Raw genomic sequence first — 17131 nt, forward strand, 5'->3', positions numbered from 1 at the left:
TTTTGCACTACAGAAGTGTTTTAGCCATGGGAATGAAACACGGTGTCCTTGGCTTGGCCTGTCGCAAGTAGCTTCCTTCGCATTCTGCATCTAGCAAAAATGGAACCATGGATTGCCGGTGGTCCGCAGGAACAGGGACTGTGAGTGGACGAGCATCTCATGAGGGAGGCCCCTCTTCTTTGATCACTCAGAAACCAGTGTCTAGGAGGGTCCACACGCCTGGGGCAGAGAGACCAGGCTCTCGGGCTGGAAGCAGATGCAATGCACGGATCAGCTCAGGGCTTAAACAAGCTCTGTGGTGAATGTGGGATGGAGGCCAGGAGCTCCAGGTTGAAAAGAGGGTTCAGAGGTCTAGAGGGCATTCAGTGACCTTGATTCATCCTCCGTCCAGGGCAGGGGTTAGAGTGGGGGAAGGAAGGGAAGCCAGGGCGGGCAGTATTTGTGAATGGTCAGTATCTCATTTTTCTTCTCTTACTTCTGAGACCCTTCCCCATGTTTCTGAGAGCCAGCTGGGCCTTGGGTACGAAGTGTGGACTTCCGTCCTGCGCTGGCATCCTGTGTAACTTGAGGCACGTCCTTGAGCTCTCTGTGTCTGTCTCTTCATCCATAAGTCAAGGTTGATGAGAGCACAGCCCACTTGGTGGGGTTTCAGGGAGGTTTTAATGAGTGTGTTCAAGCCCCATCCTGGCATCCAGCAAGCGCTAGACAGAGCCATGAGTGCCTTTAATAAGTAGGTCTGGCTGTCACTTCCTGAGCTCCAGTGCCGCTAATGAAACCCACTGGGACCCGGCTGCCTCAGCAGAAGTATAAGTATGAGTGGAATCTCTAAAGAAATATTTTTGAAATGATTATCTGATATTTACATTTTTAGCAAAAAGTTCTTTTTTCTCTGCTTGCTTCTTCCAAGAAAATATGATATATCTCAAAACAGAATTAATAATTGCTGGAACTTTCTGTAAAATGTAGAGGGAAGAGATCCTTATGTTTCACAAGCATCAAAAATATCCATGAACTGTGTCTTTGGTGCTGCCAGTGGCTTGAGGGTTTTTTATGATAATATTGAATATTATCCAAGTTCTTCTAAAGCTAATGCTGGCTTTGTCATCCTGAGAGTTTCACAAATTTAAGAGCAAATATCTGAAGATGTTTATTACCTAATACTTGGGAAAATGTTTTAGAGACTTTAATAGAGAGCCTGTGGTTACATAATATTTCTCAATGGAAAATTCTAGAATGTTCCACTAAGGCAACATTTCTTCTTGAGTGAAGTGGCTTTGCATCTTGGCATTTTTCTGATGAGAGTCATTGCCACTGGAGAGCTGGGCTATGGCCCTTCTAGGGCAGGGAGCTGGGATCTGGCCAGTTGCACTCATTCATTCATTCACCTACTGCCACCACCCAGCAGGCCCTGGCTAAGCCCCGTGCATCTTGCTCACTTGGTGTCTCTAGCAATACACACAAGGTCTGCTGGGTGCAGGCACTTAATAAACCTGTGGGAAATAGAGGTTACTGTCTTGGGACATCTTTATTATTAAGCTGCACTTTTCTAAAAGACCAAATTTTTCTTTTAATGTGCAGAGGTTTCTTAAAAAGATAAGGTCAAGAAGAGTTTATAAAGTTCTGATTTTATTATAAATCAAGCAAGTATCACATTTCCTGCTAATGGCTAGCACCAGTGCTTTTCGGGCACTGACCTGGCACCCAGCACTCAGGCCCCCATCTGCATCCTCCCTGACTCCCCTTGCCTGCCCAGCCCCTGTACTCATGGCTTTTTCTGCTTCTGCTCTTGCATGACCCACTTCCCCCCGCTCCACACTGCTCCCCAGTCCTCTTTCTGGAGCATCTCATAAGGCAGTGTCACCTGCAAGCTGTCCTGTGTCAGTGGTCGCACCACCAACTTGCCCGCTTGCCACCCTGCACACCAGGCCAGTGATTTCTCCTTGTCCAAAGGCTCACCCATACCACAGTGGGCACATGGTTCAGATGTGGAGACCAAGGTGCAAAGAGGGCGACTTGCTCCACGCCCGTAGCTAGTGAGCAGAATGGAGGCACAGCCCCTTGCCCCTCCCTTTGTGGACCCTCAGTCATGTCCATCTCGCATGATGTGAGAGCTCCAAGCACTGCATAGAGCCATGAGAATATAAATTTCTGTTGTTTGAAGCCACACACTATGACACTGTTCCTACTGCGCCTCCTATTCCTGCCTCCTCCCTCTCTCGCCTCCCAGGAGCACCTGGACACAAATGCCCGGAGCTCCTCCTGGCTTCCTGCTTTCTGGCTGGATTATTCCACTTGACCTTTGAATCCAGCTCCTGAACAGCCTCCTCCAGGAAGTCTGCCTTGCCTGAAAGGAGCCCAACACGCATTTGCAGCCCACATAACAGGGGTTAGGGTTTATGAGAGCCATTAGACAACAATTACACTTTCTAAGACGGTGAAAACAAATAGCTATTCTGAATTTTAGCCCAGGAAATGAGTGAAGGAACTTCAAAACTTCATATGAATTGTCTGGAAATTTATTTTCAAAGGAGCAGAAGTCTGTAATTCATAGGTAAATAACACACAAAAATGCCACGAAGGTATGTTTGCAAAGAAAATAAGAAGAATCTAATCAAGTGAGAAATATAGAATGAATGCATTTGTTAAAATGGACATTATTTAAAAGGTTGAGAAATTAGCCACAAAATTCCAAATATTGGACTTGTCTAAAGACATTTTTGTGACCAAATAAACCAAGTCACAATATTTAAACAAAAAAAATAAAATATTTTTGTATTTTTATCAAAAGGAAATAATGCAACTAACTTTACCAAAGAAGAAGGCCCTCTGATAGTTCTTAAAAAATGCAGTATTTATTGCATTTGCCCTGTGCCTGGCACTGTGCCCAGCATATCATATGCTTTAACTTATTAAGTCTTTATAAAAATACAGTGTCATATAATACTATTATATGCTTATTTTACAGTAACTCGCCCAAGGTCACACAGCCAGGAAGTGTTGGAGCAGGGATTTGAAGCCAGGTCTGTTGAATTCAGCACCCCCCACCACAACACCTACACTCATACTCACATGCGTGCAAACGCACGCACACACGCACACACACACACGTATACTCTGTGCCCTACCTTTACCAAGTGTCTGCCCATCATTCTCTAAATATAGCTGGCTGGCCAAAACCGGTTTGGCTCAGTGGATAGAGCATCAGCCTGCGGACTGAAAGGTCCCAGGTTCGATTCCGGTCAAGGGCATGTTCCTTGGTTGCGGGCACGTCCCCAGTAGGGGGTGTGCAGGAGGCAGCTGATCGATGTTTCTCTCTCATCGATGTTTCTAACTCTCTATCCCTCTCCCTTCCTCTCTGTAAAAAAATCAATAAAATATATTAATAAATAAATAAATAAATAAATAAATAAATAAATAAATAAAGCTGGCTGCTTCAACCTCTGCTTTGGGACCCCTTACCCACACCACTAGGGCCTGGTAAACATCTACCCACGCATATTTCAAGACTCAGCTCAAATGTCATTAGACATAGAAATCATTCTGGATGCACAGACAACTGACACTACCCTTCTCCCCACCTTTTCCTTTCCTTCTCCCCACGGTAGACTTTCTCTCCACACCCCCACCCCTCCCCTCAGCTGTATGAGAACCAGACTCATACCCACCTTGGACAGTGCTGCAGTCCCAGTAACCAACACAGTGCCTAACGGGGAAGACTTGTAGCAATTATTTGCAAAACAGAGAATGATCTGACTCCTCCTTGCTCTGGACCATCTGTTTTGTGTTTTTTTTTTAAATATATTTGTATTGATTTCAGAGAGGAAGGGAGAGGGAGAGAGAGATGGAAACATCAATGATGAGAGAGAATCACTGATCTGCTGACTCCTGCACACCCCCCACTGGGGATCAAGCCTGCAACCCGGGCATGTGCCCGTTACCAGAATCGAACCCAGGACCCTTGAGTCCACAGGCCAATAATCTATCCACTGAGCCAAACTGGCTAGGGCTGGCCCATCTTTATTCTGTACATCAGTGGTTCTTATTCAGGGGTGATTTCAAGGGGACACTTGATGATGTCTAGACATTGTCATATCTCAAGGAGTGCTGCTAGCATCTAGTGGGTGGAGGCCAGAGGTGCTGCTAAGCATCTTACAATGCACACTACAGCCTGCTCCCTCATCCACAAGAAAGAATTCTCCAGCCTATGACAGACATCAACAGTACTGAGGCTAAGCAACCCTGATCTACCCCTTCTGTCTCAGCAGCTGTGACATATGCAATTCACTCACCATGATGGATCTAGGCCCTCAAGGGTAGGATCACTTTGTCTTTTAAGCACCCAACATAATGGATGGGTGGGAGGGTGGGTGGGAGGGTGCATGGATGGATGGATGGATGGATGAGAGAAATGCAGAAGGGACAGAGCCAGACTGAAATTCAATGTGCACATTGGGGTAATGAAAACCCTGTAAGATCTTTTGGCTGAACTGAGGACCTGAGTTTGGGAAAACTTATTACCTGTGTAGAAATGTTTTCATGTTGACCATTGTGATCAGCCCCACAAAAAGGTCAAACCAAAGCACCAACTTATGGCTTTGTTTGACAGACACAACCCCAGAGAGCTGTATTCTCATTAGCACTGTTCTGCATCCATATTATGCTGAGATTCTTCAGATTCCTACGTTGTTCATAATTTTACATTTACAGTCTATGGCTCAGAAGAGTCTTTACTTATCTAACCTCCTAATGACAACAGGATCACAGTGGGCTGAGTAATTGTAACATCCAGGTCTTTCAGCATTAAATACAAGTATGTATTTTAAAAAAAAATAAGTTATTTTAACAAAAATGCCCAGAATAGACTCTGATTATTAGTTAAATGGAAACAGACAAGGGAGAAATATGTATGTTATGAGAATAAGGAAAATAGTTCTTAAGTAACTGTATATACTTAAAAATTCTCCAAGTATTTCCAAGTTCAGTATCTTATCTGACATTCCGAGTGATACTGTGAAGTGAGTGTTGTCCCCACTTCATAGAGGAAAATACAGAGCATCAGAGCAGTGAGGCTAAAGATTTCCTCAAAGTCCAGATTCCAGGAGACTGGACCCTGCAAGTAAGAATGGGAACCAGTTCAACAGCAGCTTGGCCAGAGGACGTCAGGGGCCCTGGCTGGATGGAGTGGTCCTCCCCTTCCTGGCTCCATGGCCACCTCATGGGCATTTCAGCAAAAAGCTCAGCCACCCTGGCAGAGCCAGGAAATGCAAATGGTCATTTTCAAGTTCAGTGTTTCACTGGATGATTCTTAAATAGCCAATCAGTGGAGGGCAGGCAATCTATGAAAACATATCTGTTAACTGTGAGGGGGGTGTAGGAAACAGGAGAGGAGAGCAGAGTTCTTTGTAACAGCTGAGTGCAGTGAAGGCGTGGAGACCTCCGACTAGCTGACAGCAGGCGCTGTCTCCTGGTTGCTGAATAGACTGGGCACTGACACTTTATGTTCATAATTCTTTCCAGGAAGACAAGGCCACAAAGAGTGGTCTGTTCATTGGGGTTTGTCTGTTGTTATTTTTGTAACAATTGGGACTTTCACAAACAATATGCAGTGTATATGTTCATCCAAAAGCCAACAGAACATTTCAAGATTATCATGAACCTGTATTTGACTGCTTTTAGTTCAGGATTCTCAAATTACACCATAAATTTTCAGTATTATAGAAAAAATCCTAGAGGTGATTAGAATGTTAGTTTCATGAAGAAAAAAAAAACCATAATATTTGCTCTTACTCATGCAGAAATTGATGCTGATATTCCTACAAGTTGCATTTGCATATGTTTAATGAAGTAACTTTGGACTTTGATCTCAGCCCATGATAATGATTACAAATGTATTAGCTTTGGCTGGTCCCCCTTTATCAAGTATAAGTATACCACATAAGCAACAGAGGGAATCATAAAATTAAAACTAGGAGTCATGTCCTGGTGAGACATGAAGAAGTTTCTAGAAGTCAGTACGTAGCAGTGTCCAGTCTTCCTTCACCCTTTTAGCAGCTCACTTGAAGTTAACCAACCACCAAATTAGAAGAAGTTTATAGTAATATGCATGGGGAATAGTATGCATGCACTTGCTGGTGGAGGAAACTCAGTCAAGTCTTTCTAGAGTGTTTCCACCCCAGCAACAAATGCACGCATGAGACACTGAGAAAGGCCAGCAGGTCTTCAAGGAGGGGCTAAGGGAAGTCAAGTGCAAGGAAATGTGCCCAAGAGGCCCCCGGGGCCCCCACCCATCTCCCAAGTTTGTGTGAGGAATCACTGGCCCTTTACCTTTACCCCCTCGCTGGGGACTTGAGGACAGACCTCCCCCACCAGCGGCTTCCCAGCGGCATGACATAAGAAATCCACTGAGTGCTCCCAAGCTTGAATTTTAAAAGTCAGAAATTTAAAATGTGTGTGTGAATATATAAATATGCTCATGTATATGTAAACCTAGAAATCTCTACTATTATTGAAGAGGAACTGAAACGTATCATTAAAGGCATCTTTGGTGGGAGAGAAGGAAGTTAGCACGGTATCTGCCTTGGAGAGGGCACCCTGGGTCCTGCAGGGGTGCTCTTGGATAAAGCTGGCCCTCCGGCTCAGGAACTGGTGGAGGATCTTTCCGGTGTCTTGGGAGGAGCATGTGCGGAAGAAGCCAGTGCCCGGGTTTGTGAAGACAGCAGCCCCCTGCCTCTCCCCTGCCCCAGAAACTTGCCAGCCGCTGGACCCCTCCATCCTCCTTGTACCAAAGCTGTAATGCTCCGTATCTCTCCTTGCATCACACCAATTCAGGCATTAGGAAGGACCACAACTTTGCCGGTTTTAACAAAGATGGTGGTAAACAGGATTCCTGCCGGGGCTCTAACCTGGTTTCTCTTCCCTCTCACACAGGGGCGCATCTGTAGAAAGGCCGGCAAATCAAAAAAGTCCTTCAGTCGCAAGGAAGCGGAAGCCACCTTTAAGAGTTTGGTGAAGACACATGAAAAGTACGGCTGGGTCACCCCACCAGTCTCCGATGGCTGATGTTTGCAACGAGGCCTCTCCACACTCAGACACCCGCCATCTCCTCCTCCACGCTGAGCATCCTCCATCCTTTTTTACTCCAGCGGAACTGAATCCTGACTGCCAAGGAGACATTTAAGTTATTTATGAACAGATGTGTTTACAGAGAGAAAGAGGGAGCAAAAGCTGTTCGGGATTAAGTTTCGATCATAAATGAATGATCATCTCTAAGTCACTTTAGAACAAATGTTGAGCTGGTGACATTTCCCGGCCCACCTGCCCCTCCACCTGGTCCCATTGCCCTTAGCTTCTTTCCATAACAGCAGCTCCAAAGAGCAGGCAGGAAACTCGACGCCCGCGGCTTGACCCATTTCCGTGTCCGTGGCGCCGCTCATATTCCCTAGGAGCGCCCTGCACCGCCGGTACATGCTCGCTGTGCCCTCTATCTCTGTTTCTCTCCCTGGCAGGGCAGCATCACTTAAAGATGTGTCTTTCCATGCCCCCCTGTGACAACATGTAGACCTCATTTGTGCTATGACCTTTGGCTCATGAAAAAAAATTTAATATTGCCAGGTTCTAGTGATTTCACACAACTGCCCTCTTGGTTCAGATGCGCTCTCTGTGCTGGTGGGGTGGTGGCCACAGAGAAACCAGCGCCCTTAGGTGAGAGGCAGGGTTGTGTGGCCTCAGTGGGGCACACAACCCTGAAGATGCCAGGTGTGCACTCCCTGGGGCTCAGAGCAAAGAGTGGGGACATGTGGACAGTCTCTTCCGATATCCTGAGATGCTCCCCGACAGCCGGTTTCTGTTCCTGTCTTCTCTCCGCTGGTCAACCCACCACCAAAATCGAAAGACAGTTTTCCACTCACGGAAGTCATCAGACTCATTTTATCATGTGTGCTAGTGACAGGGAATGCCAGAACTGCCAAAGGATACCAAGTGATCGTACGACGACTTGCATGACCGGGTTTAATTCTTCACCCTGTAGTCACTTGTGTGTCCCCCTGAGGCTGGGATGCGTGAGCACCCCACTGTGATATAAACTTCCTGTTATTTAATCTCCCCACAGTTTCCTTTCTGTCTTCTGTTAAGTTACTTAGAACTTTCTAAGGAACTCCATGAGATGAAGAAATACTGTTTATAATCATACGCAGGAAGAGAAAAATATTCACCCCAAGTGGAAAATCTGACTGGACACATTTGAAATAAAATCATGCATACCTGACACACTGCCTCGAGAATCCAGTCATTGTGGGCCATGCTTCTATTTCAAATATTTAATCTATCTTAACTATTTTAATATTTCAAATACCACACATAGCACGACAGCCATCTGCAGTGAGAGATAGGAGATGGGTCAAAGGAACCCGTAGTCTTTGCAAAAGGATTAAAATGGTCCCCAGAAGCAACTAGGGAGATAACTAGAAACTGGCACATAAAGGGATGATTTGGCCAAACTTGAATGTTGCCAATTATATTTTACCACTCTGAGGGAAGAGAAATCATTCTTCAGCCAGTCTTGGCTGCTCAGGTAACTGCATGCTCATTGTCCAAGGTTGTCAGAAATCTAACCTCGCTTCACAGGACAGGAGTGGAGTCCTCGCAACACAATTGGCCACTCACCAAACCTTCCTTTTATTGCTGGTTTTTTTGAGGGTTTTTTTTTTTACCACATTTTTATGTGCCCCCTAAACACACGCAGCTCTGTTCGGCCAAAACAGCAGTGTATTGAGAATGCCTGACCTCCTGCTCAAGTTCCCTCCAAGTAACAATAGTCACGAAATTCGATGACAATGAACTTTAAGCGTTCATTCATCTGATCCTCCACAGAGGAATTCTCCATTCTGGAAACCTGACATTTAGCGGGTGGTTTGGGACCCTTGGTTATTCATTGTAATCGAACCACACCGTAGGCATTAAAGAGCTAGGACAGAAACAGGTTTTCAAGGAAGCACCTGAGTTCATTTCTTTCCAGATAGTTTCCTCTTTAATGTAAAATTAAAGGTGACTTCCTTTAAGGAACCATGTGCATTATTTGGAGATATTTCTCTATGTCCAAAGCTGAGTCACCTCAGTGCCGTCTATTAGCTTGTGGAAGGACTTGTGCATGTTGTTTCAGGGGATGCCACCCTTGAGGGCATAGGAAATCAAATGGTCACTTTACTTGCTTGGGCCTCAGTTCCCTCAACTGTAAACTCATGCAAAGTTGGTGTGAGACCTGGCTACACAATGAGGGAAGGAGCTTGAGAAACCCAAAATTGTCATATACACTCTACATGTCATTTTCACTGGTATTGGGAAATATACAACAGGCTTTCATTAGAACACACTTGGATAAAGGCTCAGATTGAACGATTACAATGATTCATTACAGTTACCTTGTTATCATATATTGGCTTTCTGTCTCCAAACCTCTACTTCAAGTCAATGAACCAAACTTCAGATATAAGGAATACAGAAGTGTAATACATGTCTCCTTCCATGTATGCACTCATAAGACAAGAAAAACAAACAGGAACCAGCAACAAGTGAGTGGAGACTAAATGCTAACTGCAGGGCTAACACTGTGCAAGCAGAGGATTTCTAATTGATAACCAGGAAAGTTTTCACAGAGTAAGTTAGCCTTCAGCTACAGCTAGGCAAGAGGGAAGGACTGGTGTAGAAATGGGGTTGTGGGGGGAGCAGGCTGAAGTCACCTGTGTAGAGGGCGTGGTCTTTGTCCTACTGGCCCTGGAAGGAGAACGGGGCAGCTCCTTGCCACTTCTCACCTGCAGGGACCCTATCTATAGATCTGCAGGATGCAGTCCAACATCACAGCCCAAGACACCTAAGAATTCTGTTCCAGTGTTTTGTCTGAACCCTTCTAATAACATGCAAAGTTTAAATAGAATTTGCTTTCTAGAAAAGCAGAACTAGCATGCTAGTTCCGAGGAGGGTAGAACCATCAAATTTGGGAGGCCACTTAGTCTAACTTCATACACTCTCCAGTGGAGGAAACAAGCTCAGAGTTATTGTTTTTTCCAAAGTCAACTGCAGGAACTAAGCCAATTGGTGCTGTCTGATCCTCGGTGATGCCACCCATGAACCATTCGGCAATTCTCATGGTCCACATCCTTAGCCCATTGCTGGATGGAGCCACAGGTCTTCCAAGCTGGCTGGGAAACACCCAAAGTGATCCACTATGTGTCAAAAACAAATTGGTGCAAAGGGCCAACTTTCCACTCTTGACTGATTCAGAGAAGCTATAGTGAGGGACTTGGACCTCAGCCCATGTGATCACAATCAGCATTTGTTTTTCCCTCCAAAGTCATTAAAATAATATACAACTCTGTTACTTAGCTTTATGCTGGGCTCTACCTTATCTTCTGATTTTGGCAGGCCCCAGTCTACATAGTATTGAATATCACTCAATCCCAGGGCCCATCTGACCTGCAGGATGTGGTCAACGAACTAGAAAGGCCAAATAAACACCAATGACATCCAAGAAGGCAATAAGCAATGTTAGCTTCGTTCCAGAAGAAACACAGGAGCAAAGTGTGCTGGCCAACAAGACAATCAAAGCAGAGTATTTGAACATAGTGTAGATCCAAAGGGGAAGCAAGATTTTATTTCAAGGTCATAACAAGGCTAGACAAATAGAATGGACTGGGGGAGTCAACCTCTGGGGTCACCCCCTTGGATCAGTAAGACAGTATGTGGCGAGGGAATAAATACCTGCACTGCTTCCCACTGCTGATGAACTCTGGCACTTCCCTGTTCCTCTACTGGAGCAAATTAAGTGTCTGCCCTCCTTTGTAGACACACCATCATTTTGCATCTATAGATCTCAGGTGACCACTGGTGATGACACTAAGTGAGCTAAAATAGAACTGCTGTAACCCTATGTGCTTGGTTTCATTCCTGCTTGCCTCCCCAATTGATGTGACTTTATTTCATGATCACAGTTGCCATATAACTATGGCAGGATGCTGATCTACATACCATGAACTACTGGTATATAGATTATCACCACAATTCACACTGTGGCTTTCATGTGTACTCTTTCCAAAGGTGTCCTATTCTGTGGTCCTCAAAAGAACAGAGGGAAAATTGCATATGCCATAAAATAACTAGGGAAGAAATGCTGGCTATTGGAAGAGGGTGAATGCACAAGTCAAATAGTCTAGAGCAGTGGTTCTCAACCTTTCTAATGCCGTGACCCTTTAACACAGTTCCTCATGTTGTGGTGACCCCCAACCATAAAATTATTTTCGTTGCTACTTCATAACTGTAATTTTGCTACTGTTATGAATCGTAATGTAAATATCTGTGTTTTCCAATGGTCTTAGGCTCTACAGCAGCGGTTCTCAACCTGTGGGTCGCGACCCACAGGTTGAGAACCGCTAGCAGGGTCGCCATTAGCATGTAGCATTTATTCTGGCATGGAAATAAAACTCAGTAGGACAAACTGAGGTACTGTCCTAATGTAAAAAACAAGGATTCTCAAAAGCAAGACTTTAAAACCAATAGATGTCTTTCCATGGAATATTTGTTGTGTCCTTGCATGTTCTATGTTCAGTATTTGTTGGAATTCCTTATGATTTCCATATGCATTATCCTCGGTGGTCCGTTGTGGGTAGCTTACTATCAAGTGGTGCCCTCTGATCTTTTGTGCTTTGATTTATTTGTGTTTTAAAGCATGTCATGGATATTCTCTATAAAAGTCAATGAAATGTAACTGAACCAAATCTAATTAGCAGCAGTGTGATTTAGAAGATTTTTCCTTCAGCTTCCATTTGCATTATAAAGATTTATTAATGTGGTTGCCAAAGATCCCCATTAAAGTTTCTCAACTTAATTGAAACTGTGTGCTTAGCACAACACTATAGCCTAAACTAATACTGATTTACAGAGTTACTTTTCTGGAAACCGTAAGAGAGCAGTAATTCTGCAAAGTGACAGTTTTCACATTCCTAAACTCAATCTACTTAAAGGATACCTCAACTAACTTTTTACATGAATATGGAAGTTGACTTTCAGTTTTCATTTTAAATTGTTTATCAGAGGGATTTCCCCACACTTGTGTCAATATTTGAAATTGTTTTCCAATCAAGACCCCATTTTTTCATTTAAAATCTGAGATTGTGATAATTTTCGTATTCAATCGACATAGGTTTTGAAATCAAACAGCCTTGAATTCCCTCTGCCTCTTATCATCTGTGGATAAGGAACTTAGGCTCCAAGACTCTATGTTTTCACTTTCCAAACTTACTTATGATAGTAATATCTACTGTTGTGGGTTGCTGTGACAAGACAGGCAATGTGTGGGAATCATGAAGCACCATGCCTGGCATGTAACTGATACTTAACACATGATTTTGGAAATAACAATGAGACTGAACTGGCATGGTCAAGTTGACAGCTTGAGGTGGCTGTTAGACTCTACTCCAGGTTGTTCATTTCATCTCCCGTGAATCTGCATCCTTTTCTTTGGTTGAAGACATGGAAGATCCACCATCAATAGGGCATTGGCATGTTTCCCTCTCACATTAATGTTTCCCTGTCACATGGATGTTTCTCTTTATCTCACTCTCTTCCTAAAAAAAAAAATAAATTAAAAAAAATAAATTTAAAAATCTTTTTTAAAAATAGGCTCTGAATTTCTCTTGGGTGATGGAGATGGATGAGTGCCCGGTCACTCAATACCCAGACATCTCCAAACCTAGCTGGGTGGGAGCATTGACTGTGCTAGCATGGGTAGTCTAGGTCCAGGGACATAATTTTCTTAAAGCAACAGTAAAAGAACCAGTAGGACTGCACCTGGATCCTAACACTGAGAATTCCAGGTGTGGCCTCTGTGTTGGTAGGATAACTGAGGAAAATGCATGCTCGTGAGCTCTGCTTTGTCTATCACATCAGTGTTTGTCCTACTGAGTTTTATTTCCATGCCAGAATAAATGCTACATGCTAATGGAAACAAGTTACTCCTACTTAGACACAGGGAAGTGGTATCGATATTGAGGTAGATGGGCACACAATCTGTTTGCAAAAATGAAGTTAAAGTCTATCTGTTCAGCCTTCTGTAGGGATCATGGATAACTGTGCATGAGAGAGGCAACAGGGTCAGGATTCAATGACTGTTGAAAATACTTGTTTTTGTTTTGTTTTGTTTAAACTTATGCCAGAGTTTGGTTTGTTTTTACTCATGAAAAGTTTTTTTAAAATAATTTTGAAGGTTAAATCCAATCAAATAATTCTAAACAAGTTTCCCATGGAGGACCATTCCTATTTTTTCTTTTTCTACACTTCTAAAGTTTTTAATTTCTCAAAGACCTTTTAGAACTATCTTCTCATATCAAACCTATAGGCAACGCTGCGAGGTGGAGTACCATGCCAAGCTTGTAGATGGGAAACAGGCATTTAAAGCGTAATTGATTTTTCTAATGTGATTTCACTTCAACACAGTCGATTACTTTCCTGTCACAAAAACATTACATTAAGTCAATCCTAAAACAACTTTGAAACCTCTGACTCCAAGGAATATTTGTAGCAAACACTCTTCAGACTTGGTCCCTTTTAAATACTAAAGATCATTTTGCATTGACAGTACTTCTTAGAGCAAATTCACACACATACACCTGATTTATGGAATCTTAGTCTCACTGTTTCAAGGATTTTCTTCTTATTTTAGTTTCTACATTTTATGTTTTTCCATAAACTATAATTTCTGAAACAACACAGCGTTCCATGCAAGGCTGCCTCCTTGATCTCCTCTCTTCTGTGATCTGGAGCCACCGGGAGGGTCTCTGTTCTCACCTGATGGGGTCTTGTGTCCTGTCAGCTGTCCCCAGAGCTCTGGACATCATGGCATCTAGGATCTCACCACATTCAAACGGTGGGACTAGAGGCTGCTTTGGGTAAATGATAGCTTGGGGCTTCCTAACATTTACTCTAGAAGGTTAGTGTGGGAAACAAAATCCAAGGTTCTGACTTCTAATCTCCCTGCCAATTACTTATTTAATAAATAAACTGGAAAGGGCCTTGGGGGCCAGTGGAAATGACCTTGTCATTTAATTTGGTTCAGACTGCCCCAAGCTGAATCCTAAACTCAGAGCCTGTTCAAACACACTTCCTTCCTGTCACATAGAAGGTTTTAAAACTAGCCTATTCCAATCACTTCCAAAGGTGAAAGGTTCTTTATGACAAGGAAGCTGTAACCTCAAGATCTCATTTTTTTTGTAAGGGTGTTTTAAGGCATAGGAAATTAAATTCAGGGTCCAGGGTCCTTATCTAATCTATTATAAAGTTGAGACCAGAAATGGGGATCTTTTACTTGTAGTCATGTTGCCTTAAAGTATAGAATATATCTACACACACGTATACATGTGATACATCTAAGAACTAAGCACTATCCTGGAACATAATGAGAAAATATACATATATATGTATATAGTACTGAGCTGAATAGTGGTGCCCAAAAAGTTATGTCCACTCCCTAATTCCAGGAACCTATAAATGTGACCTTATTTTATTTTAATATCTTTGCAGATGTAATTAAGTCAAGAATCTCAAGATGAGATCATCTGGGATTTAAGCTGGGCCCTCAATCCAATGGCAAGAGTCCTTGTAAGAGAAAGGCAGCGGCAGACTTGAGAAAGAGAGGCATAGGAAGAAGGTGATGTGCAGAGAGATTGCAGTGATGAGTCTGCAAGCCCATTCTAGGTATCATTGTCAATGTGGAAACTTCTATGCACACCCAAATCTCAGCTCTTCCTGCCACGAACTCTACAGCAAAGCCTTTTTCCCTCCTCTGTGACCTGTAGGTCATTCTCTCCACAGAGCTCTGTCCATGCTGCTCCCCCACGAGCACTGTACCTCCACAGTGGGAGCCCAGGTCCATCTCAGCATCCCAGCCCTGGGGTGAGGGGTGGGGTTCAGGCCTAGCTGTGCCTCTCCCCACTCACTTGGGTCAGTTCACCCAAAGCCCTGCAATAGGAAGGACACTGGGCCCGCTTCTTCGCCCGTGGAGGCTTTGGGGATAGAGCGGGAGGCATGGCCACCCCGATTCTGCTTGGTCCAAGAAGGCCTCTTTAGGTCAGCTCATTTCAGTAGGAGTTCTCATGATGGCTCCTTTGGGGAATGAATCACCAACTACCCAGTGCACCGTTTCCTTTAACTAGATTTCCGTCTGTCAAGTTTGCTCTAAGTAATGAACACCTGGGGGGAGATGTGTGCTGCACCAGCCCAGGGAACCAGTCCCACCACTTGGCCTCCTCACAGTCCTGACTCATCGCCTTCCACTGCCTGCCACCCCCTGGCTGTGAGCAGACATTTTATGGCACCATTAGAACATCAGCAGGAAGAGAAAGGAACACCAGTTTTTGTATAAAAAGGTATATCTTCTCCAGAAAGGGAACCCACCAGCCCTGTATGAGGACACATCTCTGCCCGCTGAGAAACAAAGCCCCCTAGCTGCCCCTCCCGCCCACAGTAGGCCCACTAGTTGGGCCTGAACACACTCAGGACCTCCGAAGACAGCACTGCCCGAAGCCTAGAGAGAAAGTCTGCTGCCTTCCTCAGGTTCTCCCGGCCACCGTGGGTACTTGCTTCTCTCTGTCCACCAGCAGAAGGCTCAATCTGCTCCCAAAACAAATCCATATGGGATTTCCCCCCCACATTAATCCCTGTGCTTGTCATTCTCAAAGCCACTGCCCGTCCCCATCTGCCCACCAGGATTCAGTCCTATGCACAACTCTGCTCTGCCTGACTTGTGCATAATAGGGGCTATAAGGCCTGGTGAAGGGTTAACTAAAAAGAGAACATTTCAATTAGAAGGAGACAGAACTAGGGACCAGGAAAGAGAGAGGCTTGGCTTCATCTCCTTTTCTGACACTGGCAGCTTCCAAACGGCATGTGCCAGCGTGTGGGTGGTTCTGGGAGAGTTTAATTACTTTTTCCCCCAAAGCTGATCCAGGCCAGGACTACAGGAGCCTCGGAGAGGTGTGAAGTGATCAGCTGCAGTGGGATCAGGCTCTCGCACCAGGATGAGGAGGGGCAGACGTGCCTCTGCACTTGGACCTGGTTCTGGTGGTTCCCTCTGGGAGGATGACCCTGCAGAACATGCTGCTCAGGGCTTGGCGGGGCGGGGGGGGGGTTGAGGGGGGAGGAGGGTGTGGCCGAGTGGGGGTCTGCTGCTGAGAGCGGCCCACAGCTGGACACGTGCCTTCCGATTCCCAGCCTAACACAGAGGACGGCCCTTCTCCAAGGCAAAGAGAACACGAGCCAGCCACCCAGCGGGACCTGGGCAAAAATATCCATCTAGCGCTCACCCTGTAATTTACTTTCCCTCTCATATGGAGAACTATATGTTTTTCTTTCAAAAGCTTCCTTTCCTTCCCTACAATTCTGAACATTGGATGGAAGTAAGAGATGCGTCAATAAAGGGTTCCTGTCCTGCTCTGGGTGCGGGCGGAGATCTGCATTTCACTGGGCCCAGCGGGTCTGCGGGGGTCTGCGGGGCTGTCGGAACAAAGAGGCCCAGCTACAAGCAAGGTTGCGTGGGCCCCGAAACCACAGAATTCACACAGACTGGGCCCAAATTGCCCACTTGAGCTTTCTACCATTCTATTTCTGTGAGTTCTCTTTTTACATTTTTTTCCATTTCAGTAGGAGAAAGATATATCTATTTCCCGTTATTTTTTACTTTAGAGCAGGGATGGGCAAACTTTTTGACTCAAGGGCCACAATGGGTTCTTAAACTGGACCGGAGGGCCGGAACAAAAGCATGGATGGAGTGTTTGTGTGAACTAATATAAATTCAAAGTAAAGGAGCAGAGGGGAGAGCAAGAGAACCGGATAGAACAGCCGGATCCGGCCCACTGGCCGTAGTTTGCCCAAGGCTGCTTTAGAGAAATGGTGAGGGAGCTGTGAGAAAACAGAAAGTGAAAATGCATGGTCATGAACCTCCAAGAGAGTGTCTGTGTCAGCCATGGGGATGGAAGGGGGCGGGGGCATTATAATACTTAAGGTGCTACTGCTATGTCAGGGGAATAAAGGGGGGTGGGACAGGAGACCCCAGACTTATGTTGAGGCTGATATAGAGTAGTGGGAGGGG

At 44.8% G+C, this 17131-nt stretch overlaps 1 protein-coding gene across 1 annotated transcript in view; it reads left to right on the top strand.

Annotated features, from left to right (window-relative positions):
• UBE2QL1 (ubiquitin conjugating enzyme E2 QL1) overlaps nucleotides 1-8263 on the top strand; it is a 31170-nt gene extending 22907 nt beyond the window's left edge. The window contains exon 2 of the mRNA XM_080679330.1: nucleotides 6928-8263. Coding sequence (XP_080535456.1) covers nucleotides 6928-7059 — 132 coding nt within the window. The 3' untranslated portion in view covers nucleotides 7060-8263. The remainder of the gene's footprint in view (nucleotides 1-6927) is intronic.
• Nucleotides 8264-17131: the final 8868 nt, after the last annotated feature.

Source organism: Plecotus auritus, assembly GCF_963455305.1.
Source record: "Plecotus auritus genome assembly, chromosome: 7".
NCBI lineage: Eukaryota > Metazoa > Chordata > Mammalia > Chiroptera > Vespertilionidae > Plecotus > Plecotus auritus.